We start from the raw sequence: 27,831 nt of genomic DNA on the forward strand, positions 1-27,831 counted from the left end.
TAAGAATCATTGAAATTTCATAGACAAAATAAAAAGTACAGAAAAAAGCTGATTGAATGTTTGATATACATGTATATCTTGCTTTTTAAAGGCGAAAATTGTTTACAGTAAAAAAAAAAAAAAAAGTCAAATGACTTCTAAAATTGTCAAATTCTGGATTTCTGTTTGATGCGAGTTATTTGCCGTCTTCAACATCATTCTGTTTAACATACAAAGAAGGATAACTCTCAAAGCATTGAAAGAACCAATCAATTTAAACTCCTTCAGGGTTAACTCGCTTTGCTTATTTGGAATCAATAAATCGTCAAGACTGGTGAGAAAATTGGCAAAACTTTTTTATGCAGTCGAATAAAATATTGTGACAAAGAATGAATGCGGCTTTCCGCTTTTAAGCTGTCCAATAAAAAACAAAAAATACGATATAAAGATTATTCTATCGTATAATAAGAAGAAATGTTTTGCCATCAAATTAATTCGTGGTATTTATTTAAAGGCATTGTGAGCAGGCAATAGGGTTAATGGAAACCCTCTTCTTACATATGTTACCAAGTGAATTAGAGATGTACACATGCATAACTACATGTACTAGTAGATGTTTCAAGCATCTTTGTGACCTTTTTTGAAAATTATTATTATATATAATTGAAAACTTTCATATGTAACTACGACATATTACAATTTGGAAACATCTAGTTTAGTATGACGCAATGGTACCAGGTACATGTATTTATACCCCACGCAACTAGTTGCGAGGGGTATAATGTTTTTGACCGTCCGTCAGTCAGTCAGTCCGCCAGTCCTGTTTTTTTGTCAGCGCAACTCCTCCTAAACCGCTGCACAGAATTTCATCAAACTTTGCAGATATTTAGGACACAATGTGTAGATGTGCATATTACCAGGAAATTCCAATTCCTTTATTTTTTCTGGGAATTTTGGCACTTTTCAACTTAGATTTTTGACCATATCTTGAATATAGAGATGAACAGTTTGTCAGCGCAACTCCTCCTAAACTGCTGCACGGAATTTCGTCAAACTTTGCAGATATTTAGGACACAATGTGTAGATGTGCATATTACCAGGAAATTCCAATTCCTTTATTTTTTCTGGGAAATCCGGCACTTTTCAACTTAGATTTTTGACCATATCTTGAATATAGAGATGAACAGTTTATCAGCGCAAGTCCTCCTAAACTGCTGCACAGAATTTCATCAAACTTTGCAGATATTTAGGACACAATGTGTAGATATGCATATTACCAGGAAATTCCGAATCCTTTATTTTTTCTGGGAAATTCGGCACTTTTCAACTTAGATTTTTGACCATATCTTGAATATAGAGATGAACAGTTTGTCAGCGCAACTCCTCCTAAACTGCTGCACAGAATTTCGTCAAACTTTGCAGATATTTAGGACACAATGTGTAGATGTGCATATTACCAGGAAATTCCAATTCCTTTATTTTTTCTGGGAAATCCGGCACTTTTCAACTTAGATTTTTGACCATATCTTGAATATAGAGATGAACAGTTTGTCAGCGCAACTCCTCCTAAACTGCTGCACAGAATTTCGTCAAACTTTGCAGATATTTAGGACACGATGTGTAGATGTGCATATTACCAGGAAATTCCAATTCCTTTATTTTTTCTGGGAAATTCGGCACTTTTCAACTTAGATTTTTGGCCATATCTTGAATATAGAGATGAACAGTTTGCAGATATTTAGGACACAATGTGTAGATGTGCATATTACCAGGAAATTCCAATTCCTTTATTTTTTCTGGGAAATCCGGCACTTTTCAACTAAGATTTTTGACCATATCTTGAATATAGAGATGAACAGTTTGTCAGCGCAACTCCTCCTAAACCGCTGCACAGAATTTCGTCAAACTTTGCACACACATAAAATCGTGTATCTTGGATAGTTCTCACCCCCTTCAACCCCCCCCCCCCATCAAATTGGTGCTTTGCCTTAAATAATTTCATAAGTACAATATATAAACAAATTCATATGACTACATCATAATTTTGTTTCCATCAATTATTTAAATGTGTAACTTGTCATGTGTTGGACATGGACTTACACTCATTAACAAATCGAAATTACTGAGGAATTTAAATAACAGTTTGTCAGCATAACTCCTGCACTGAATTTCCTGAAACTTTGTAGGTATTTCAGACATAATGTATAGATTTGTATATTACCAAGAAATTTTGATTCCATTATTTATCTAGAAACTTCAGCCCAATTAAATTTGTAACATACAATGATTTGAATGTCCTTATATGCAAGAACTTTTGATGTGATGATTTTTTGCAAGTAATGCCTTTTTAAATTATACTGTGTATTTAAAATGCACTGTGCCATTCATTACGTGTTGCATTGTCGAGTTTTGGGGGAGCGTGGGGTATGTGAGCTTGCTCACTTTTTCTTTCATTTTTAATAAAAGAAACCTTCCGAAATAGGGTGAAAAATCTGTTGTTTAACAAGCACATGTAAAGACAAAGTGACTGTATACAGTAGAAATAATCTAATGTTACCGAAAGGAAACTTTGTTGATTTGAAACTAAATGGTAAGATACTTTTTTTGTTAACTAAAATTAATTTTTTTTAGGTAAATATTAATGCATGACTTAATTTACATTGTAATTGAAAAATAAAATTCATTAGAAGGTTCTCCTCTCTCTTTGAACAGTATCCAAAATGACATAGGAGAGAGTATAAAACAATGTTAACCCAACATATTCCGCTTCATTGCTAAGAACACAATCGGTATCCTTATAGGCCTATTTATCGTACTCATTATTAACTTTGTTCAATTTCTGGGATGAGACAATCAATTTCCAACAAAATGTTTTATTTTACCTCACCTGTTCCAAATATTCATTAAATTTTCTAATTGGGGCCATCTTTCAAAAATTGTTTGGTTGCCACTCCCGACTGACTGGCTGAAAATTGCACGACTCAAAACTTTTTTTAACTTCCAGGAAGCTATTTTTTTTTTTTTTGCATTCTGGAAAACAGAATTTGAAAATTCAGCATTGAAATTGAAATTTTCTGTGGACAAAATATCTCACCTACCTACCGACCCTATATTTTCGTCCTGAGTGGGGAGAGGACAAACAAAAATTATTTTAAAGTTGGCCTGAGGTGTGTTTGTTTTCCACGGCCTGTCTCTCTATTATTGTCCCCCGCTTTCGCGAAAGCGAGGGGACATTAAATCTCATTCGTCTGTTAGTCTGTCAGTCTGTCTGCCACAAAAACCTAACCTTGGTCATAACTTTTGAATGAGAAGAGATAGGACTTTCATATTTCACATGTACATTACCACTGATAAAACCTTTCCAAATATGATATGGTTTTTGACCCCGTGACCTTGAAATTTGACCTACTTTTCAAAAATCTTAACATTACTTTAAATTGGTCATAACTTTTCAAATGACAAAAGAAAAGGCTTACATATTAAACATGTATATTACCTGTGACAAGATCTTTCCAAATATGTTATGAATTTTGAATCCGTGGCCTTGACCTGGACGTTTGACCTACTTTTCAAAAAAATATCTTTGCTTATAACTTTTGATCGAGAAAAGATAGGGCTTTCATATTAATAATTGCATTACCTGTGACAAGAAGTTTCTGAGCATGCTATGGCTTTTGACCCCTTGACCTCATGTTTGGCCTAATTTTCAAAAATTTTAAATTTGGTGATTGCTTTTGAATGCCATGTGGTAGGGTATTCATATTTGACAAGTGCATTACCTATGTAAAAATGTTGGCGAATGTGCGATCATATTTGACCCCGTGACCTTGACCTTCAAGTTTGACCTAATTTTCAAACATTTTACCAGTGCTGCTAACTTTTGAAGGAGCGAAAATAGGGCATTTGTATTTGAAACGTGCATTACCTGTGACAGCATTTCCAAATGTAGTATGATTTTTAACCCCATGACCTTGAAGTTTGACCTAATTTTCAAAAACTTTAACATTGCTGATAACTTTTGATTGAGAGAAGATATGGCATTTACATTTGATATGTGCATTACCTGTTTCAAGACCTTTTCGATTGTTAACTCTTGTTTTTGATATTTTTTTCACATGTGCATTACTTGTAACAAGACCTTTCGGATTGTATTATAATAGTTGACATCATCGACCTCATGACCTTGATCTTGAAGTTTGATGTAGTTATGAGAAGCTATAATCTTTGCCATAAGTGTTATTAATTCAATAATTTATGTCTTTTTATATGATGCACAGACAAGACAGGACACACAAACAAGACAGTTACAATATACCATAAATAATGGCATCCAATCCACTAAGATACCGAAGGCGGGGGACCACAATTCTTTGAATTTGCATGTTCAGTTTGTTACCCACTGGTCTGCCTCTCTGTTAGTCGGCTTAAATTTTCTTCTCTAGAACCATCTAAGCAAAAAGCCACCTTGGACGAAAGAAATCTAAGTTTGATAATATTTAAAGCATCATGCCTCTGTCCAAAGGGAATTAATATATATGCTGTTAAAACAGAGATGGAGCTTCAATAAAATCGTTAAGCTGTGTATATACATGTAGGAATATATACTTATACAGAAAAACTTATTGTGGAAACCAACAGGGTCATGATTAGTTATACTAATATGCAAGCATTACCAAGAAGTAAAAATATAGATTTTGATTTTACTTTGAATACTTATGAACAAATTTTATAGAACAAGAACAGCAGGTGAACAATTCCTCAAGTTGATACGAAAACATGGTTATTTTATTCGGTTGTGTTCAATTGATAGCTCTTTGCTATTGGTTCTCTATTAGAGAATGGGTAAAAGTTAAATAATGGAAACAAATTTACTTATATTAAAAGGAGAATTCCAATTTTCAGCATATAATAATTTTTTTTAATTCAAGCCCCAGGACTAGGGAGGCGCAACTGAGGCAATGATTTTTATGGGATAGTGTACCCTCTCAATAAGCTAAAGGCAATTTGTTAACTAATTATCAATTAGTACAGTATAGTTTTAAATTGTTGAATACGTGCATTGAATTTGATTTTGCCACAGTAAGGGATGAGGGTAAAAGTTCAATATGCGAATTAAATTTAAACTTAATTGACATAGTTTTAAACAAGACTACCCCTCTCCATTCAAAACTAAATGTAACAAGAAAACATTGATGTAACCATCAATTGTCGCCCGGGAAATAAATAAAGTAAACAATGGAAATGAGTCTTGATCATCAAACCGCTTCGATATGTGTGAAAAATGCATGCGTCTAAATGATGGAGACGATAGTAGAGACTATTTTGAAAACTTATAGTCGGATGAAAATCGAACAAAAACGATACCCTTTTAAACTTTATCAATTCCTCAAGTAAATGTTGGCTGCATAAAATATAATTTGAAACCAGACACATGCATCACCTATTTTCAAAAATGTCTTTCACTTTAAGATTATAAAACACGAACTGTGTAAAGTACGTTTTTACGTTTTTATGCGGTAAGTAAAATTCGATGTTCTAAAAAAAGGGACCTGTCGTTTTTTCGATAGTAAATGATAAGCAACTTCATATATTAAATATGAAAAACATATATATTTTTACAGATTCACTTTATGGAAGTAAAATTATTGTGTATCTCGTAATTGATAAAGGGAAAGAACATTCTGATTAACAATCTTATTAATGTTTAGAAAACCTTTAATTCTGAATAACTTCTCCCACCTCAATCCCCATATACCAACACTTAAACTTATATGTATAGAGCAGCCCGGTCCTCCGGGCTGCAATAAATGTTGATTGAAATTTGATTATTAATTAAACAATACTATAGTATTATATCTAATATTTCCTTTGTTTATTCATAAAAAGAATCAGTTCTTCAATACAAATAACATAAAGTCCCATGTACTCTGACATTTAAGTACTTTAATGATATTTTTAATTGACTCTCTGACCTTCTATCTGTGTACTGCTTCAAGTGTAATAATTGAATTATCCGCTCGCTCTAGAATAACAAAAACATTTTGGTGCAATTAAACACTTTTAGTAATTTATTCCGAGCTTCTGGGAGTAAAAGAAATGGATTGCTAGACATAGCTCTTAAAAATGTACAGTCGAACATCAATAGATACCATTCCATAGCTCAGGGGTTATGGTTATGTTTGAGAAATGGATATGTTTAGAGAATTAAGAAGTGAATAAAATTTGAACACGGCACACACGTCACATGACTAGCAAGTATGTTTCTGGGATGTGTTATATGAATATGTTTGAATGGTTAGGGACAATTAATATTAAGATCAATTAAACACATTCGGCATAATAACATGGACAGTTTTTCTTAACAAAAATTTTTGTTTGAAAATCAGTAAATCGGTAAGCCATTCGATCCAAAATCGAATGGATGACTTGAAACGATTCTTTAATTCATATTATGTAGAATTGATCGTTAATTGTAAAGCCCGTATTATCAATAAATAAGGGTCTTTTTATCTGTAATACTGTACACATTCTGCACACGTCCTACATATATAAAGGAGAACAATCCATTCTGGGTTTCTGTTTTAGCATAGCAGGTACTCGGTAACCTATAATCCACACAGTGTTAATCTATTGATTGAACTAATGGCACCGTGTTAGGACATAATTTATATTGCAGATTTGTTATCTAAATTATATAATAATTTCAAATGTAACATTGATTTCTTCACTGATTAGAATTTCCTATTGACATTCTTAATTACATTTACAGTTTCTAAATGTAACACACGCACGATAACAGGAACGTCTCTAAAACGTTATCAATGTCATAGATCTTTAGCTCACCTGAGCCGAAGGCACAAGAGAGCTTTCCTGATCGAAAGAGCTATATGCGGTATATGCTTATTTTTGCCCCCATAAAAGTTAATTTTTGAAAATTTCATGAAACGTGCTGAATTGTATATATTGTATGAAAATTCTGAATTAACAAAAAATATTATAGTTTCGAAGTAGGTTATTGGCAGTTTTTGTTTCTATGACGTCACAAACTATTCGGATTTTCCGTTATTTTTCAGAAAGAGGACAAAGTGAACAAAATTTGCTCAATTTTTACCTTATATATAGTTTATAATTTATAGAGCACAAACCTGCTCCATAACAATATTCATTTATTTCATAGATATAATCATTCTACACATTACATCAAAAGCAGACCTGCGCTTGGTGACTTTACTCAAAATATCGATGTAATATACACTTTTTTCTGTATAAATCATGGAAATGTTGAATTTAGTCCATTTTCATGATGTCATATTTATCATATGGCGTCATGGCTACATGTAATGAAAATATTCAATGCTTTGAAGTCTGAAGATACCCCTCTGGTTAAGAACACAATTTTAGATTTCTCCGTCAAAGGTTGATTTTTCGGGCAATTTTTTTTTGTCAAAATAGACCGATGGAACATCGTCCTTTGTCTTTGTCGTCAGTTGCGTTGTCCTTGTAAACTCTGCACATTTTCATCTTCATCTCCCAAGCCATTGGGCCAATTTCAACCAAACTTGACGCAGAGTATCCTTGGGTAAAGGGGATTAAAATTTATTCAAATGAAGGGCCATACCCTCTTCCGAGGGGAGAAAAAATAAGAAATGGTGAAAATTGGGTGGGGTCATATCAAAATCTTCTTCTCAAGAACCACCAGGCCAGAAACGAAGAAACTTATGTGAAAGCTTTCTGGGATAGTGTAGATTGAAATTTGTTCAAATCATGACCCCCTGGGATAGGGAGGGGCCACTTTCGGCGATCAAAGTTTTACAAAAGAATACATACAAAAAAAACTTTAAAATTCTTTTTCTCTAGAACAGCAAAGTAGTGATAGTCAGATTTATATGGAAGCATCCTCAGGTCGTGTGGCTTCAAGTTTGTTCAAACCATGACCGACCCCCGGTGTAGGGTTGGGCGATCAGTTTTGCATAGGAATATATAGAAAAATTTTTACAACTCTTCTCAGGAACAGCAAGTTATTATTTATACTGAAGCATCTTCAGGTTGTGTAGATTCTAGTTTGTTCAAATCATGACCCCCGGGTCATAGGGATGGGGCCACAAAGGGCAATAAAAGTAATACATAAGAATATGTAGGTAAAGTCTTTTAAAGTCTGTTTATTAAGAATGGCAAAACCTTGGTTAGTCATACATGTATTTATATGGAAGCGTCTTCAGATTCAAGTTTGTGCAAATCATGACACATGGGGATGCGGTGCGGCTCTGGGTAGGGCGGGGCAACCATATTTTATCTTTATTTTACATAGGAATATATAGGGAACAAATCTGCTGATAAAGAACAGAAGGACAATAGTTTCTCAGATGAGCGTTATGTCTCGTGGGCTTCTTTTTGTTGTTGTTGAAGAAATTTCACTCATGACACATGTAAATGTATTTTTCAACGAAAAAATTATGATTTATTATAATCAACGAAGGCTGGAAAACAATGAAAATATCTCATCACCATTAATAAATATGGTAAATGTAAAATGTGCAAATCCCTTTAAAAACTTGGATTTTTAAACACAATAACCGGGGACTTAGTCATACATGTAGGTGAAAAATTCTTTATTATACCTCTACTGATTTTTTCCCTATCTAACATCAGATCGTAAGATGTGACTAATTCCCTAGAAATCGTTATGAATGGACTATTCCCCGTGCGTTAGTCAAGTGAGCTAATCCCTGCATCAAAAGCTAATTCCCTTTTATCCGTTATCGTCTAGATTTTACTTTTACGTTGGTATGATATTTGAATGGACTAATCCCCGTGTGTTAGTTCAGTGAGCTTATTCCCTGCTATGAAATAACGATATCTGAATCCTCTAAATTTTACGTTTGTATCGGTATAATAAAACAGTTAAAAGTATATCATTGTGGGAGTAAGCAAGATCCCAGTTCCCCTCGACCAGGACTATTTCCCTCGGCTTCGCCTCGGGAAATAGTCCTGGCCTTGGGGAACTGGAATCTTGCTAACTCCCTGATATACTTTAACTGTATAATAATATAGGCTTATATAGGTGTTTTTGTAGACATGGAATAACGGTTACGTTACATATATTGTTCGTTATATTTGATAATATATTCAATGGACATTAACACGGACATTAGACTAAGTATAAATGTACATCATAAACTTGTAATTTATGTACGACAACCAACCTGTTTTAATTAAAGAAATTATTGGTCTGTTTTAAGAATGTCTTATTTTGTAATTCCCTCTAAGGATCCTCTCTTTGATAATGAATTCATAGCTCTTCCCTACTATTTTTATTTGTTAAACATCGACTTATTTTGTCGTATTAAAATATATGCAAGTAGAAACCAGATTAAATAGGACGATAATATAATCGGCTACTTGTCATTGAAACTGTGTTTGATTTCAATCACCTCAAAGAAGAAAATGTTCTTTAAAAATTAATGAACAAATATTTACATTTCTACAGTCAATTAGTCTTTGAATTTTAGGAATGTTCGATATCAAAGGTTCTTTTTCACATTTAGTTAAAAATTTGAATTGCTAATCCCAAAATTTCTACGAAACATCACGAATGTTTATTGATTGGCAACAAAATCCAAATATTTTGGCGAATAATTTATCGGAAGCCAAAGTATGTATATTGCCACAAGGATAATGATGTTGTGATTTTTTTCTTCGAGATGTTTCCTGAATAATGGGTGGCCTTGTTGCTTTGATTCAAAGCAGTCAGTCTTCAGGTTTTAACCGTTTGCTGTTAAATATACTGTATATTTTAAATATCCAGCATGTGCAATAAAGGTTTTCACAATGCGCTATTTTTATGCAAAAACAAATGGGGCGGGTATAAAATTTCTCGGTAGTGCATTGACTTCCAGATCTGTAGCATATGCTGGATGTGTTAATCCTTCTGGAAGAGACTAGCTTTATGTTGTTGAGGAGTTGTATGTTTCTTGTAACATGCACTTCCTGTCGTGAGGCTGACGTTTTACATGTTGCAACAACTTCATATCAGAAGCGTTCTGTCTAATCTAATCATATTCCCTAAGTTTTATGAATTGCGGTACCCGGGATCTATAGGTACATTTTCTGTGAAAGTTAAGATGTACCCCTTATTTTCAAGACACATATATATTCTTTCAACTATATTTTAGGCCTTTCTCTTGTAAGTTTGTTCTCTTTATGCTTGGGCACTGAATTAGTAATAAAACATATCTTATCTATTCTAAACACGGAAAATAACGTTTCGTTTGAGATACATGCATCTAATAATTAATTCATGGTTTCCTATATTTCTCGGATTTATTACTAGTATATTTCTCTGAAACAAGCTGTGATAATTCGTAAATGAAAGTATTTTAAAAAACCAGTGAATTATAGATCAATGAATAATTTTGATTTTTTCAAGTTTATACGTTAACGAGCGAATTTCTTTTTTGTATTCAGTAATTGATACAAAATGCAATACTGACTTGAGAACTTGTAGACCTAATAATCATCAACATCTACCCGAACCAATATCACAGGTTTAACTATGCACTTTGCTTAATTATTTATCATATATGAGATACATGTACAAAGTGACTGTTTCACACTGTTCCACATAAAATTCAAATAAAATGAAGGTATTTTGTTAATATAGATACTGTCTCTAATTGCGTTTTTCAGCGAGAATTTCTTATATTTGGAAACACCCATTTTTTCATAATACTGTACATGGTATTTACTGGGTCTATATTGATTCAAAGGTATTATCATTACCATTTATTTGTTTGTATAAGTTATTCGCGAATTAGCACAGAATTGTAAAATCGAAAGTTGTTGATAATCACAAATTATGAGAAGTTTACAGGAAAAAGTTGTTGTCAGCCTAAGCATAAACTGCAATATCCCTCAATTCAGAAATATTTAAAGGGATGTCTGTAAAATGCCTGCTTTTGAGATTTTATTCATGAAATAGAAACAAGAAAGAAAATATCTTTCCACATTGCACTAGAAACTCCTACATGTACAGCAATTATCTATCTCGTGACTGTTTTCTTTACACCCCTTCGAGAATTTTTCATTCATGTTGGGACACCCCCAATTGCCGGTGGAGGGCTGCAAATTTAGACCTGTACTTATGGCCATTGAGCAGTGAGGGACCTTTTTTTCGTGCCAGCACCTTCTACACGGCTTCATCCGAATCACTGGTATCTAAGTCATCTATAGTGGGATTTGCCCACTACGTAAGGATCAACTCTAGAACAAAATGTTCCTTGACTCTGGTATCATGATAGATTCACGAAATTTTAAAGGTTCAAATTCAATAAAATATATTTAACACATGATACACGTGAAATTACATTTAAGGAGGCTTGGGGGTCAACAAATTAACCACCAGATTTAACTTAATTTTTTAGATATGATATCTTAAGCTGTCAACTATCATTTGGTAAAGAAAAATTTCAAAAATTTTAGTTTTAAAATTTGATCATTTTCTATATCTTCATATGGAGCTCTTCTTCTAAAGGAGATCAATATAGTCTAAAAATGACCACAACCCCCCAGCCTCTTTAAACAAAAAATATCATTAAAAGACATATAATGTTTTAAGGTGTTTCAGTATGATATTGCAATGATGTTCTAACCAAAGGCTTTTCGAAACGATGATAATTTGATGTTCATGCACTAAATGAATGTCTCCATTTATGTATATTGTCGTGAACAATAACATATATGTAAAAAGACAGGGCACTGTCTGGCCTTTTGTTCTTGCCTTCACTGGTTTATCAGTTTTTGGTATTTGCTGTCTGATTTTTTCCCCAATCTCTAATGAATAAATTACTCTTTATCTACCCATGTGGTTAGTTTGGATTTGAAAGTTATGCATACATACTGCTGCTTAATTAGCACTTACTGATAGATAGTGATGATGTGTAGGAATAAAAAAAAAGATTCAACACAAACTCAATAATGGTCAATGCAAAAACAGAATAATACCACTTTTTTTCTTTCGTATCATGTATTGTAATTTTCCCAATACAATGATGGCTTCGAATAAGAGAAAAAGGGGAAATGCGTGAAGAGAGCGCATGATTTTATAGGAACTGCATCGAGTTTACCGGAAACAATATATCTCTTTGTGTCTGTCGTAATAACGCAGTGTTCGTGATCGGAAGCTCTTCACTGGACCAAGAAAGAAATACATGGTGCATCCATCGTCACAGCAATAACGCTACCACCATTTCTTAAAACAAAAGGAAACTGTTGTGTCTGTGGAAAACATGGGCGTTGTTTCATTATGAATATCCAGATTTTTTGTTTGACATATTGGAAAGCAGTAGTTTAACTGAATATTACTTTTAGCGTGACTTCCTGGTATTGTGGAAGATCTTGAAATGAATTTGCCTACTTGAATTTTGTTATTTTGCTTATTTATACCTATCAAATACTGAAAATAAAGCTAAATTATGACTTTCAAACAAAGTTAGCGCTTTATCAAGACTTTTTTTTAAAAAGAGAAATGAGTAAAAAACTATTTTATTTTGCATTTTACTTTGTATATCTGATAGCTTAATGTATATAGCGAAATCGTTTGAGTAAAAAAAAAAATTACTGAAGCAATCAATTAAATGTAGATAGTGTGTATATATCATTGTTCTTAAAAACAAACATCTGATGAGATAGTAAACTTGAGATATAAATAAATGCCATTATCTTCTCAAGTATGACATGAATTATATCGTGTTCAGAATAAAAGACGAAATCATACACGTAAAGATAACGGTTCTTTTGTGAAACTCATTTAACAAACTATATATAATTTCTTATCTTGATGAAAAATCATAAGTTAAAGGTTGTGTTACGGAACGTTTTAATTGGAATGTCTTTCTGGTTTGATGGGAATAAAACAAAATGATAAAGGCGAGTAAGCAATATTCACCGCATGAACCAAACCCGATCTTATTGTCTGTCCCCAGGAAATAACATGTCAATATCGCCGTGTCTTGGACCGATTTCAACGGCTTTCATACTACCCTACAGTATGTTTGACTTTTCCTATATAGGCTTCCCCTGCGCTTAGTTTATTGTGAAGGTCCTCGGTTTTTGCTGAGCCAAGATGGAACCTATATCTGACAACAAATTGCGGACATCATATATCTTTTGTTGGCACCTATAGTATTGATTTAAGAAAATTTGACGACAAAATGCCATTAAGCCATAGCTGAAACATAGTAATAAGATTTGAGGAAACATTCTTTGACACTACATTTTAAAAACGAATTTGAAAAACAACTATTACTGTTTAATTTTGAATGAAGTTATCATTATGAAAGTTTTTAAGGGATATTTCAGTGAAATCTTAACTAGAATTAATTATTCAGACCTTATATACACTCCCCATAAAACCAAAAAGTACTAAGACATCAATAAAATGATTTTCTCCAAATATCGACCTACTTCGGCCTTATTACTCTTCACTGAAGCAATTTCTTATTCAAGAGAACAGCAATCGTTTAATGCACTACAATACATCTAATCAGTTACGTATACGAACGTCCGATGGATGGACTGTCATGCGGCGTCAATCGAGACACGACACGTGAGAGGCGCGAGGAGAGGAATATAACTTGATCAGTCTGCCTCTTCACCAACACCCGCCAGAATTGCGTGACTTGAAATGTATTCCTCTTGACATCTTTAAATATTTCGGTTTTAAAATTTATAAACATCAATGCTTAATCACCGCTCTCTAGAAAAATGGTATAAATTATGCATTTCGGGAGGATTGGATAAAATTCCTATTTCCTTTTTTTTCAGAAGATGTATTGTTGTGTAGTTGTTTCGTTTCTCTGTCTTGTTTGTTGAATGTCTCTCTTTCTCTCTCAATGAGATAGAAAGATTTCTGCATGATAGCTTCTTCCGTCTGTGAGCAGTACGCGGTTATGATGAGCCGAGATCGACTTTCAATTTGCCAAGAACATCAAATCTTACAATACCAGCTTGTGCCCGAACATCAGGTTATTTGCCAGTGAAATGAAAAGGTACACCTAAAAAATCTGTGAGAAAACCAATATATGTTCACTCTATGAGAAACCTATCATTCTGGAGCTTGTTTTTTACTCTAAAGAACAGAATTGGTGGAAATAACATCCATCACACCATGTGTTTTCCCGGACGATTCTCTGAGTGCAATTATGAGTTTAACAAACGTATTTAGTGTTAAAACATATTGTGTGGGCATGTATTGCATCTAATAATTGTTGCCAGAGGATTAATTTTATTTAGTAACAACTCTGTTTATTTTCTCTCATATACAGATACGCTGTATTGATGTCAATATTCACTGAAAGCTTTAAATCTTTGATTTTCGCAAATCAGATTGATTAAACCATGCGGTGTGCTATGGTATGATGGCATCATGGAATGTGCTTATGTGTTTCTCGTGGGTAGTTTTAGTGGACGCTGTTCGTTATGGAGATTTTGTCAGTAACAAGTTGGGGCAGACTGTCGTAAATACACCCCAAGGAAATATACGAGGATTAGAAATAGAGTTTGCGGAGTATACTGGGCTGGGAAAGACGGAAGTTTTCCGGGGAATTGAGTATCATTTCACTTCCGGTAGCCTTAGGTTCATGCCTCCTAGAGGATCTTATAAAATATGGGATCGCACAGACAATCGGGTAGCTTATTCGGCCCCATGTTCCCAACGGCGCTTGCGTCCATTGCAGAACATTTTTCTGCCAGATTTCCTGAGGGAACGTATAAACCATTTGAATGCATACTATTTGAAAAATCAGAGAGAAGATTGCCTGTCTCTCAATGTACATGTTCCTGTGAAAGGTAAGCGGGTTCCAAATGGAATTAAATTTTCCTCCTTAAAATTGTCAAAAAATATCTAAAGGTTATAGCTCATCCGTAAACATTACTCCTAAAAGTATAAATGTAATTTCCATTATTTAAAAATTTTTACGTGGATAAAAAAAGTCATATCTACCTAATCTTGTTGACAATATGAACATTTTTAAAAAAATATATAATATAATAAGACAGTTACTCTTTTTTGTATCAAATTATATCGTAATTTGAAATACAAAAATAACGCTAATTATTTGAAATACAATGACTGTACATAACCGTGTACTGAATGTACAAGAATGTCTGACAGTATTGGAATATTTCACAAACTTTCTCTCTCTCTCTCTCTGTCTATCTAAAAGAATTTATATATATATATATATATATATATATATATATATATATATATATATATATATATATATATATATATATATATATATATATATATATAAGAATTTATATAGAGAGAGAGAGAGAGAGGAATAGCTCCATGCAGTAAAGATTCCATCATATTGAATATTTCGCATATCTCTTATGAACGCAGATGTTAAATTAATAATTAAGTTTGCAATAAATAATATTTTTTTTTATCAAAAATTAAAGATGAAAGGACGAAAGTTTTCTTTAAAAATGTCCATCTTACGGTAGACAGGGAATAAGTCAACATAACATGAGATTAACCTTGTTTTTCCTAAAAAACAGAAATGCCTTCGATCTTTTCATGGTACTTTTCATTGAAACGCTGTACAAAGATTAGTTTTTGTTACTCAGTCACTAGTGGGCAAAATTAATTTGCTGATGTCTATTTTAGTATCATCAATCTTGTTAATCAAACAACCAGATTTGTTCATATATTATGTCTATCCGTACAACCGAACAATTTCAGGAATGGGATCTCTTTACAGTTGTTTTGGCTGTCTTCCTTCAGCATTAAAATTTTAATTTTCCTTGCATATATAACAATACATACAAATTGTGTATCAGTATTATCTTAATATAATTCAAGAATATATCTAAATTTACTTTTTGTTTGTTAGAAATCAGTCAATTGTATTGTTCTTTGAGAGCTCACCACTGCTGGAGCATGCATTGGTTTGAACTTTGAAACATTAATCATTTAATGTAAAACAGTTCTGCTTTCTGATTTTCTCGGATCTCTCTCTGTGAAGTACAGTACTTTGTTCTATGCGTTGACGTGTTCTTTTACTTCAACACCATCGTTAACCATATTTGATTAAAAGCAAAATGAAACCTTATATAAAATTTCTAATAGCGTTTGGCATTCCTCTCATAGAATATAAGACACGTCTTTGATATCATGGCAGTAAAATAAAAATAATGGCATTAATCATGGTGAAAAAGCATCCATTTCAATGAACTTTAAGGACCGAGTTCTATACCAGAAAGTTCAGATGAAGTAGTAATTGTATAGGTATCACGATTCACGTCTCATTGATAAACCAAATGAAGCGTGAAATTAGAAGGAAACGGTTCGCCGTGCTTCATGTAAAAAGATTCTTAGGATACTTTAAAGTATATAGACAGTAACATCTACTGTAATACTTTTTTAGCATCTATTAGACCCTCTACTTTTGTGGGGGTGGGGTGGGGTGTAGGTTTTTTGTAAAATAAAATTTTAATTTAAGAATCTAATTTTTAATATATACAATTAATGTTTACTTTCTATTCAAGATGTATTATTATATTATACATTATTACTAAAAATAGGCATTTATTGTTACTGAAGTCAGATATTATCATTATACATGCACTAAAGCCAGGTACTCATCACACAAATTCTCTGAAAAAAAAAATAGTTCCAATCCTGGCTAGCAGACACAACGTTATAACAAATATTCAGAATGTCAGTGTGCATGCATTGGTACTTCTTACAAGTAATCCAATGTAACATGAAGTGATTTTGGAAAATTTTACTTTTTCCTAGAAATAAAAATAACAATTTACAACCCGACTTTCTTAATACATGTATGACTTTACGAACGTTATTAAATGTATTTTATTACGATTCAGAATGTTTTGTGTCATCCGTCGTGAGAGTGTATTTTTATATGGCCTTGCAAGTATTACAAATGTTTTAAGTGTTTGCACTGTTTCCTACTGGTCATAGTAATGCGAGAATTCTATAGACATGAAGAAGTATACGCCAGTTTCATATAGTAATTGAAAATTTTTCTAAAAATCAAAGGTTGCGTGCAACAAAGGGAACAAGCTATATAATAAAATTTGAGTTAAGTTTGATATGTAGTTTGGCAGGCACATAATATCGGTAGGGGGAAGAAAGACCTCCTATTTTCCCCAAACATAATGTTTAACTTTTGATTTAGATGAAAATGTTCATTAAAAGGACCCCCAGCTTTGTTGCAGTATATACAGTGTAGTCAAAAGCTTCCATGTTAATGTATGCCCCCAAGAATAAAATTTTCTAGTCTGGAAAATTTTCTCCCCAATTTTTCAGGTAACTTTTTAATTATTTTCCGCCCCTCCCTTTCAAAAACGATACCACGTGCCTGCTCGGATAAAGGTATCCCATATCTATTCTTGTCTAAGAGGTTTATACATTCAAATCTCTTTCTATTTTGTTCTATTGTACGTACTAAAATTTCTCTTGGGTCTCATATCAGGAAACTTTTAGCCATTATTTTTTTAATTATCACTCATTCTGAGTGATTATCCGCCTTAAATTTGCTACAGAATGTCTCCATAGTATTTGTGTATAAATTTTACTGCGTAAAATTTGCTTATCAAAACAATGCTAAAAACACAACTTGAATGTCAAAATTTCCTTCCATGTGGGAATTAAATTTTACTTCCTTATTAAGTGTTTAAGATTTTATCTAACTGTTTGTCTTCTAAATATGATTTTTTTTTCACTTTCATCTCAAGTGTATGAACGTCATACAAAGACTTGCATGTATTAAGTGACGAGAAAAAGGAGTTGGATTCATGATAGGTACTGAAATAGGACTGAGAGAATTTTTTAGAGACATTTGGTATTTTTCGACATATCATTCACAAAACAGATTTTTCAATGTTATTTTATCATTAAAATACAGAATTGCATATCAATTTGACTTATCCTTTGTTCTATATAATAAAAACGTGTTTTAATCGTGAGAAACGATGCTCACATGTACAGGAATTCTACAGAAACAAGCATTCCGAGAGTATTGCAATACTAGTCCCCTACCGGCAAGTGTCATCTGGTTCCCGCTAAAAATTGAAAATGCCATAATTCCGTCAAAAATCAATGAAGCGGAATGAAATGCAAATTTGATCTATAACTCATCAAGGTAAAGTCACATACCAAAAAACAGCGCAATATCTGCAAGCGTTTAGAAAAAAATTGCGGAAAACTCTGAAAAATTGAAAAGGTCGTAATTCCGCCAAAAATCATTGAAGCGGAAAGAAATGCAAACTTGATCTGTAACTCATGAAGATACACTCACATACCAAAAATCAGCTCAATATCTGCAAGCGTTTAGAAAAAAGTGCGGAAAACTAAGTGGGACAGACTGACAGACAGACAGAGGGACAGACGGACGGACTCAGAGGAAACCTATAGTTCCCCTCCGGTTTCACCGGTAGGGGACTAATAAAGACTACTTACATGCCCTAATCCTATTGCAGGTATAATTTCAGATTCACACAACATGACTATAAATCGAATTTGTTTGCCCCTCTTACATTTCGATGTCATGCTATTATGATTGGAAAATGCTCTGGGGACCACTAAATAAACGTAACATCAATCATTCTGGGTTAATGTTAAAATGTTAGTATTGTCTTGAAGCAGAGTGAGATTTATGTCTTCCAAATACTGTATAAAATCTGTAAATAATTCATAAATGATAGCAGTGATACATTGCCCTATGTAAGAATTTTCCTTTTACTTGTAATGACCTACATCAACATTCATTAAAGCTAATTTTAACTTAAAAATTATTCATTGCCATTTAAAACTATTTATATAGTGTTTAAATGCACAAGTTGAATTTGATGCTGATCGATGAATGAATACGAGGAAAATTGCTATCTTTGGATGAGAATATTTTGTGTAATGTAAAAATGGAATAAAGGCCGAAGTCGTTAACAACAGTGGCATTAGGAATCTAGTGTAAAGATAAAAATTATTTGCGAAAGACTTCTTACAGAGTACATCAAGCAAAGTAAAGGAAAATCGGCTTTTATTGAAAAATCATGAGAACGATTACGACAAAACACGAGTAAGATAGCCCTGTGGAGAAATCATAAAGCTTTCAAACTGGTTGAATAAAGACAGGAAGAAATGGTCTTGCAATAAAACCGCTTGATTGCGTTCCCTGTAATAGTGATGCATTCAGACAGCTTAATTGTACGGATAAGCTCAGATATATTAAACACTAGAATATTATTTTTGATGTACTACAGCCAAATTGATAAAATTGATGGTAGATGGTAAACAATTTTACAAATTGACATCAACCGCAGATAGGTCGTATTATTTTCATCTGTGGACGTTGAAACTTTCTAATCATGCGTACTGACTAAACTTTAGTCGCAATCAGATGAACATGCGTACTGACTAAACCCCAGTCGCTCTCATCTGATGATCATATGCGTACTGACTAAACCCCCGTCTCTCATCTGATGATCATATACTGACTAAGCCCAGTCTCTCATCTGATGATCATGCGTACTGTCTTAACTCCAGTTTCTCATCTTCTAATCATGCGTACTGACTAAAAATTCTACATGTAACTAAAACCTTTCTCATCTTAAATCCACTTTTGATTTCATTTATATTTTGTTGATTTTTTGCATGGTTCTAACCCCTCCCCGCTCCTAAACAAGACGTGTTTGTGAAATACTGATTCCCCTGTATGGCAACTCAAGGCCAAGGTTAAAGTTTCGTAAATGTAGGTCAAACGCCAATGTTAAGAGTTCAAAAATGTTGGTACTCAAGAAAGGTCTTGTCACAAAGAATACACAAATGAAAGGCCAAAACCAACTATCAGAAAATATATCCAAAGTAAAAGTTTTTTTAAAAGCAGGTCATACTCCGAGATCAAGGTCAGGAGGTGAAAAATATTCACACCAAAGGAAAAGTCTTGTCACTAGGAATACATTAAAGAAATATGAAAGTCCTAGCCCAACCGTTCTAAAGTTAGAGGCAAGATTTACTTTTTTTTTCAAATCTAGGTCAACTCAAAGGTCAAAGTCAAAAGTTAAAAATTGTTGGTACCCAAAGAAAGGTCTGGTCACATAGAATACACATGTGAAATATTAAAGCAACGGTTCAAAAGTTAAGGCCAAGGTTGAAGCTTGATAAAATTTTGCAAAATGAGGTCAAACTCTAAGGTCTCGAGATCAAATACATGTACGTTGGTACCCTAAGGAAGGACTTGTCACAAGGAATACACATGTGAAATATAAAAGCTCTAACGCCAACCATTCAAAAGTTATTGGCAAGGTTAAAGCGAACAAATAGATTAACAAACAAACAGAAAGACGGAAGGACAGACCAAAAACTATATGCCCCCCCCCCCAATCAATATCATGGGCATGGAAATGTGATATGGAAAAATAACGCTGCCTTTGTAAATCACAAGCATACTAAACTAAATATATATATACGTTATGAACCTTCTGAAGTGTTTGAAAAAGAAACAAGAGAGCTGAATCACAAAGTGATAAGTGTCAGAACACATGCAATATATTTCATCTTCAGAACCTATGTGTAGTAAAGATTCAAAGAGTTGCGTGTGGTGTTGAACAATGCTTATGAAGATGTCTCGTAAACATGCAAATGTGTAATTTGAAGAATTTCTACATCTGATAAAGGTGTTTTCCGTTCCTAAATGGGGAGAGCAAATTCCATGTACCTCTAAGCATTGTAAAGATGCTAACATAATATCTTGTCTGATCTAATTAGAAGAACCACAGGAAGGCTTTTCACCATAAATACAGGCTGTGTTGGAAAATTTCAATGTTCTTTTGACGTGTCAACACGGACACAAAATTTGAAGTTGTAATATAATAATAAAAGGAAAGATTTATTACAGAACGAAACAATTTTTAAAGTGTATTTAAAAAAGAAAGAGTAAAAAATATTCATTAAATTGCAAGGATTTATTAATTTTTTAGAGAGGCAGAGTGGTATATACGTGTATATCAATCGTCTTTACCAAAAAGTGCTATTTTCCTTCATAAACCGAATACAATGTAAGCAATTTTCAAAGTAACATCATGTCCTATTTCTGACAGAAAGTTTTAAATCCGAAGCGTTGGTTGGAATCCATCAATTTCTTTTTAACAAAAGTTTAATATAGATGACATTCACAAATCTAGGAATTCTAGCTATCTGACATTTCAAATGTACTTGAAGCAAGAGAAATGGGCATGATATCGTATTCATATGCCATGATTTCCATATCATATTTTTGAAGAGTTATGCGTATTGGTTTTAACTAACATTACAATGTACGAATTACTCCCTCTTACATTCCGAAGGCTTTATATGGGAATAATAATAAATTAACATTACGCACCAGTAAATACTAAGCGTAAAATGCCATGTCTTTAACTTCTTTGAGAACATGTAATCCTTAAGTATTTTTATATATCGTCAACTACATTTGTATGCAAGCATCTCGCGGAAAGCTCCCACATTGTTTCATAAAGAGTAACACGTCCAGAATTCTTATCGAACATCATTTAACAAGGAATAAAGCTTTAAAATTCATGTATAATTCATCAAAAGCCGCTTGACTTTGAAGGGTATGCATGTAACAAGATCTAGTGATAATAGGGGACTTTTGTATATAGCTTTTTTTATGTCGGTTTGATGTTGTGGTTAATACGGTAATACAGAGGAAATCAATTACCCGCCATGATTATTCCATCACAGCTCCGGGCTGATGAGCTGATTTTGAAAAGCCAATTAATTTATACCTGCAGAAAAAGTGTTGTGGCCGCTCCATGATCAAATAGAACGGTGCGAGTTTTATGGTGCATAGAGGGAAATGTAGCATGATTTTAATGTTTAGGATAACAAAGGCAATATTATTATTTCATTTGAATTCTGCCAGACTATCAAACATCAGACTAAATGTTTGTACTTTTTATTCGACTCAGCTGTTGCTTGACCTCATACAAATACAGAATTTTCAAACACATAGCCAAAATGTGTGAAATGCAATTGAAAAAGAATTATATTTATTATAACTCATTTAAAATTCGATAAAGCAAAACCCCAATGTATATCATTGAAATGTACAATAAAGGTTTTGTTCAAAATATTCACCATTTGCTGTACTATGTGTGAATTAAAATCCGTTTACCCAATCATGACAAAGAGTACACGGGATGTGACGGTCGCCAGGGGATATTTACTCCTCCATGGCACCTGATCCCACCTCTGTTTTCAGAGTTTTGATTATAATTTGTTTTGTTTAAATGGACTTTTGAAAATGATCATTGTTCATTATCTTCACATTTCATATATATGAATATGCGCGAAGATGATTTTTTTAGGATCCTAGCTACATGTACCTCTTTGACTCCTATTCAATTAGTCTTCACACGAATAAATTTGTGGATAGCAGATATTGGAGGCATGCCTCCGGTACTGGAATATAACCTTAATGAAAATTGGTAATTATTAGCTCACCTGAGCTGAAAGCTCAAGTAAGCTTTTCTGATCATATTTTGTCTTTAGTCCGTCTGTCCGTCTGTCTGTAAACTTTTCACATTTTCGACTTCTTCTCCAGAACCACTGGGCCAATTTCAACCAAACTTGCAACAAAGCATCCTTGGGTGAAGGGGATTCAAGTTTGTTCAAATGAAGGGCCACGCCCTCTTTCAAGGGGAGATAATAAAGAATTAGTGAAAAATTAATAGCATCTTTTAAAAATCTTCTTCTCAAGAACCACAGGGCCAGGAAGGATGAAACTCTTGTGGAAGCATCCTCAGGTAGTGTACATTCAAGTTTGTTCAAATCATGACCCCCGGGGGGTAGGGCGGGGCCACAATGGAGGATCAAAGTTTTACATAGAAATATATAGGAAAACCCTTTAAAAATCTTAAAATCATGACCCCCGGGGGTAGGGCGGGGCCACAATGGAGGATCAAAGTTTTACATGGAAATATATAGGAAACACCTTTAAAATTTTTTTCTCAAGAACAGCAAAGCCATGATGACTCATATTTATATGGAAGCATCCTCGATAGATAGTGTAGATTCAAGTTTGATCAAATCATGACCCCCGGGGGGGGGGTAGGGTGTGGCCCAATGGGGGATCAAAAGTTTTACATAAGAATATATAGAAAAAATATTTCTTCTCAAGAAGAGAAAAGCTATGTTTAGTCATATTGATATGGAATTATCCTCAGGTAGTGTAGATTCAAGTTTGTTCAAATGATGACCCCTTGGATAGGGAGGAGCCACAATGGGGGATCAAATTTTTACAAAGGAACATATGGGAATTTTTTTTTAATCTTCTCAAGTACAACAAAACCATGTGTTATATTGACATGGAAGCATCATCAGGTAGTTTAAAATTCAAGCCCCCCCCCCCCCCCCGTAATCTTTTCAATACTGAACTGATTTGTGCTTTTGCCTAGCCAATGTGCTCAGGTGAGCGATGTGGCCCATGGGCCTCTTGTTTTAATCGCTCTGGAACTTTCTTGGATTGACCTGCACTATATTATCAGAAAAGGTACACGCAGTGTGAGGTATCACAACTTTCTGACATGCTTGATGAAGGAGAGAATTGGAAAGCCTTATTCCTTCCAGTCTAGGCATGCAGGAACGCTAAGTCTGAAATTATTCTGCAATCGGTTTCACATTCAATTTTGATTTATATCCGGATATCCTTTTCCGACTACCGTCCTGCAATAATTATTTTGATACAGAACTTGTCAATGATTTTTTTAAAAGACAAATCAATAGTTGAAAGGTTCAATATAGATCTCTTCTATGAGAGAGAAAAAAGATTTAAAATTATTTTGAAGATTAATGTTTTAAGATGAAAATTTTATATTACTTTGAATCTATTTCTCTTTTTTTGAACAACCTTTTTCCTTTAATACGTATTAATAATTTATTTTCATTTATTTTTTAATAATATAAGAAAAGAATACATGTGGGGAAAATTTTATTCGCTCGGAGAAAACCGCATATTTTTCTGTGTGTTATGGGTCGATTGTTTATGACTAATAAAACTTCACTAAGAACCGCCATAAACCAATTTAATGACTATTCAAGGGATTTACGAACTGCCATATACGATAATTTAAATGAATACGCATGCGCACAAAATATTTTAAGTGATGACTACTTTTCTTTAATGAGTTTCATAGAAGGAAAACAGACAAAAACTGTGCCTCTAATCTCAGAGCATTGCCACCTCGGTGCCGATAAGACGTAGCAATGTTAATTTTTTTGTAAAGAAACGGCGACAATTTAAGTGGAATTGATCGAACACTCTCTGTCGGCGACGTCGTGTTGTGCGCCTATCTGATGATACATTAAAATTAAAACCAATTTCATGGAACGGAAAAATCCGTGTTGTTCCTTATCAACATTGGATATTTATTGGCCATTATGTCACTCCGTTTCAATACAGAATATTGAACAGATTATACATTCAATCACAGAGCAAAAACAATGCTTATTTTAATTGAAACATAACCTATTAGAGGTGTATTATTTCATCAATTCTAGGAAGCACTAGTTACATTTCATAGAACATTAAGGAAAGAAAATGTTTGGATCAGGATCATTTTTGTAAATTAAGGGTCATTTTTCTTCTTTGTTTTCGACGTAACCAAGCGTTTATTAAGTACCGTCCAATGTATCGTAAATCTTTCTCAATATCTCGTATCAGAGGAGTTTGTGTCGGTATACTTGTTATAGATCATAAGCCGAAGGGAAAAATCTGATATTTTAAAACAAAATCTTCCTACCAATAAGCAAAGATAGACATCAACGAGGAGGAACTTTGCTGAACGATAAAATTTTATTTACTTCGAAGAATAATATAAGATTACTGATGAAAGACATTTTCAAAAACATTTACACATAAATAATTGTATCCAACATTTACACCTACTCGCATTATCATCATCATCGGTTTGATTGCTTTCTTTAAAAAAATACATATCAAAGAGACCATGTTTTATATATGACACAAACTAAAACGTTTTTCGTGTTTTGTTTTATCATAAATAGAAATGATTGATTAAACTGCACTCATTGCCCAACTTTTTCAGACTGATTTCCATAATTCTTACAGTAACATATATTCAATATTTTACAGGGTAAAAAAAACAATAATGGTGAAATGTCAAGTCGTTTTAATCTTTTTTTTCAAAGCTATGTACATACGCGATGTTCATTTGAATTTCAGTTTACGTCATGCCATAGATATTTCAAAATTCCAGTCATGGTTCTGGTGAAGACAAAACTTCAGTCGTAAAGAAATTGGTAGCTTTTCACCTGACAGTTTCTGTAAGGCACACATTCATGAATAATGGAACATTGTGGAGAGTAAAATGCATGTCAAAAGAAAAGAATCACATTTAGAATATCTAATTTATTTTGAATATAACAATCAGAATTTGGAGAACTAAGGCATTGGTCATTTAAGACATTTGATACAGATGACAATGGTATTTTTACATCATCATCCAAAGAAAAAACATTTTTATCATAGCAAAACCTCTATCAAATTGCTTGTGTTGCTGAAAGAAATCTTAATCTTAGGCTCGATCGGGGGATTTCAGTCTCTTTCTTCAATAAAGATTTCAGTTTGGTGGGTAATGAAGAAATATGTTCTACAATATGTAATATCTGACAGAAAGAAAGATCATTTTAACAATTACATCTTCGACCAACGTTCTCTTTGTATCTGGAACAACCCAGCTTCTCATTCAAGCTAATGCAATTAGCTTAAAAGTAAGGATAAGAAAAAAGCTCTTAGTTTCTTTATAATTACTTTTTGTAAAGAGCATTATTATGTAACTTATCCCTCCTAAAGAAATTAACATTGTGGAAGTAATTTGATTTACATTGTAAAATCGTTCTTATGAAAACATTACGACACAAGCAACTTTTTAAGTTTGATTAGATCAAGAGGAAATAAACCAAGAAATGGAGACGCTCGGCAAAATGAATGTTTGATTGAAATTTACCAATTAAACATACAATACTTCATTATAATTATCAATCTATCATATTTCAATAATATAATTCAAAGTTGGGGATTACATTAGAAAAAAAGCTACAAAAAAATTTCTTGATGGGGTATGCAAGGCATTATGCTTGAAATTGGTTTCGGAAAGTAGAATATGTTCAATATGGGATTGGTGTATAGAAATGCAGATGTGAAAGGGTACATCAATCTACTAACGATAATACTACACAAACACTCAGGGGCTATATTACGTTTTTCCAACTCTTCATTTCCCCTAGAAACTGCTATTTTTAACTTACATGTATTAATTTCTTCATTTTCCCTAGAAACTGCTATTTTTAACTTATTAACTTGAACTCTTATTTTTGATCAATTTGTTTATATCACGCAGGTTTTCTGCGAAGAAATCAATTTGTTGTATTAAATTTCTTTGTTTTAAAATTATTGAGAAAAGTTTTAGTTTTAATTGGCTGACGGAGATATGTAACAAAATTGTTGGGTTACGAAACAAAATTTGCAGACTTTACCAGCACCTAATTATAATTAAAAGACTATATTGTAATGAATCGTATTGAAATTTAAATTGTATTTAATGCTGTTTTCTGCTTGATGTAAAGACCAGACAGTGTTTACTTCATAATTTAAACCTCTTCCTATCTCTGTTCAATAAATGCATTGATTGTCTGTGACAGAGTAAGAAATAAACGCAGAAATCTTACACTCACTTGATATTGGATAAAGGTCCGGTCATGAAATTATGCGGAGCTTCGAAACAAAACGACATCGTAATGACTTTTGAACTGCCTTGCCAAGGAGTCTGGACCAGTTTATTAAGACGGTCAAATATCACTCGGGCAAGGAAGAATTGCCAATTTGGAATATGTCTGCTATTGTTTTTGTCAAAGTCTCCAGCCGGACAAATTTGTCGGAGGTGTTACCTCATTTAAGAGTAGCCTCTCTCTACCACACTATAAGTTAACTTATCTGCCCATCAACCAATGGGGATAACATTGGGAATATTCCATTTCACTAATTTTCTAAAGGTTCTTTCATTGTTTTACCTGTATTACATTAATCAGTATAAATCCATTAGTGTTTACTAGCAAATGATTCTGAAAAGTGATTTCTAAAATATTAAGGTTCAAATATTTGAATGTTGATCGCGTTTCCCCCATTTAATTGCTATCGATCCCAGTAATACGTCGTTCATTGGACTTTACTTTCATCTGAACAGGTTCTCCTTTTTTCCTTCTTAAAATGATCGTACATGCAATGAATGCATTTGCCTGTAATGCAGAAGAAGCATTTTCGTTTGTTATATTGGAAATTTTTTCCATTGACGTCGATGGGAAGGATGGAATAAATCTGACACACAGTCCACCATATCTAATTCATGAGAACAGTTCTAACGTGTAGTGGACAGTTCCTGAAATATCTCAGCTGGTCAAACAATTATTCCTGAGTGATCGAAGACAACAATAATTTGTTCATGGCTCCTCTACATCCTCTGACTCCATTGAACGTGTCAGCACTTGATTTTTTGTATTTGGCAATCAAATGAAACCGAATCTGCTAATTCCAGACCGTTTTAATAAATCGTAGGAGTTTAATACTTTGGGATGGTTAATGTGATTAGACAAGAAATCTCCCATTTTGACAAATCAAAACGAAAGAAAATGTGTATCTTTGGTTATGGATACTTTTAGGTTATTGGTCTGCTTTGTGATGATATGAGACCGTGAACAAATAACTGACACAAAAACAAGGTCGCTTTCTAATGAAGCAATACAAGGAG

General features: G+C 33.3%; 1 protein-coding gene across 3 annotated transcripts in view; it reads left to right on the top strand.

Annotated features, from left to right (window-relative positions):
- The window catches only part of LOC133180928 (neuroligin-2-like), a 139,247-nt gene that overhangs the window by 88,382 nt on the left and 23,034 nt on the right, over nt 1–27,831 (top strand). The window contains exon 1 of one of the 3 annotated variants that reach the window (XM_061315384.1): nt 13,906–14,823. The exons of the other annotated variants lie outside the window; for them this stretch is intronic. Within the exon in view, the coding sequence (XP_061171368.1) occupies nt 14,391–14,823 (433 nt within the window). The 5' untranslated portion in view covers nt 13,906–14,390. Of the gene's footprint in view, nt 1–13,905; nt 14,824–27,831 lie in introns of those variants that run through there. 3 annotated transcript variants of the gene reach the window in all.

The sequence above is a fragment of the Saccostrea echinata genome, unplaced genomic scaffold, assembly GCF_033153115.1.
Source record: "Saccostrea echinata isolate AGI-Se365-2 ecotype Australia unplaced genomic scaffold, CSIRO_AGI_Sech_v1 ptg000008l, whole genome shotgun sequence".
Lineage (NCBI taxonomy): Eukaryota > Metazoa > Mollusca > Bivalvia > Ostreida > Ostreidae > Saccostrea > Saccostrea echinata.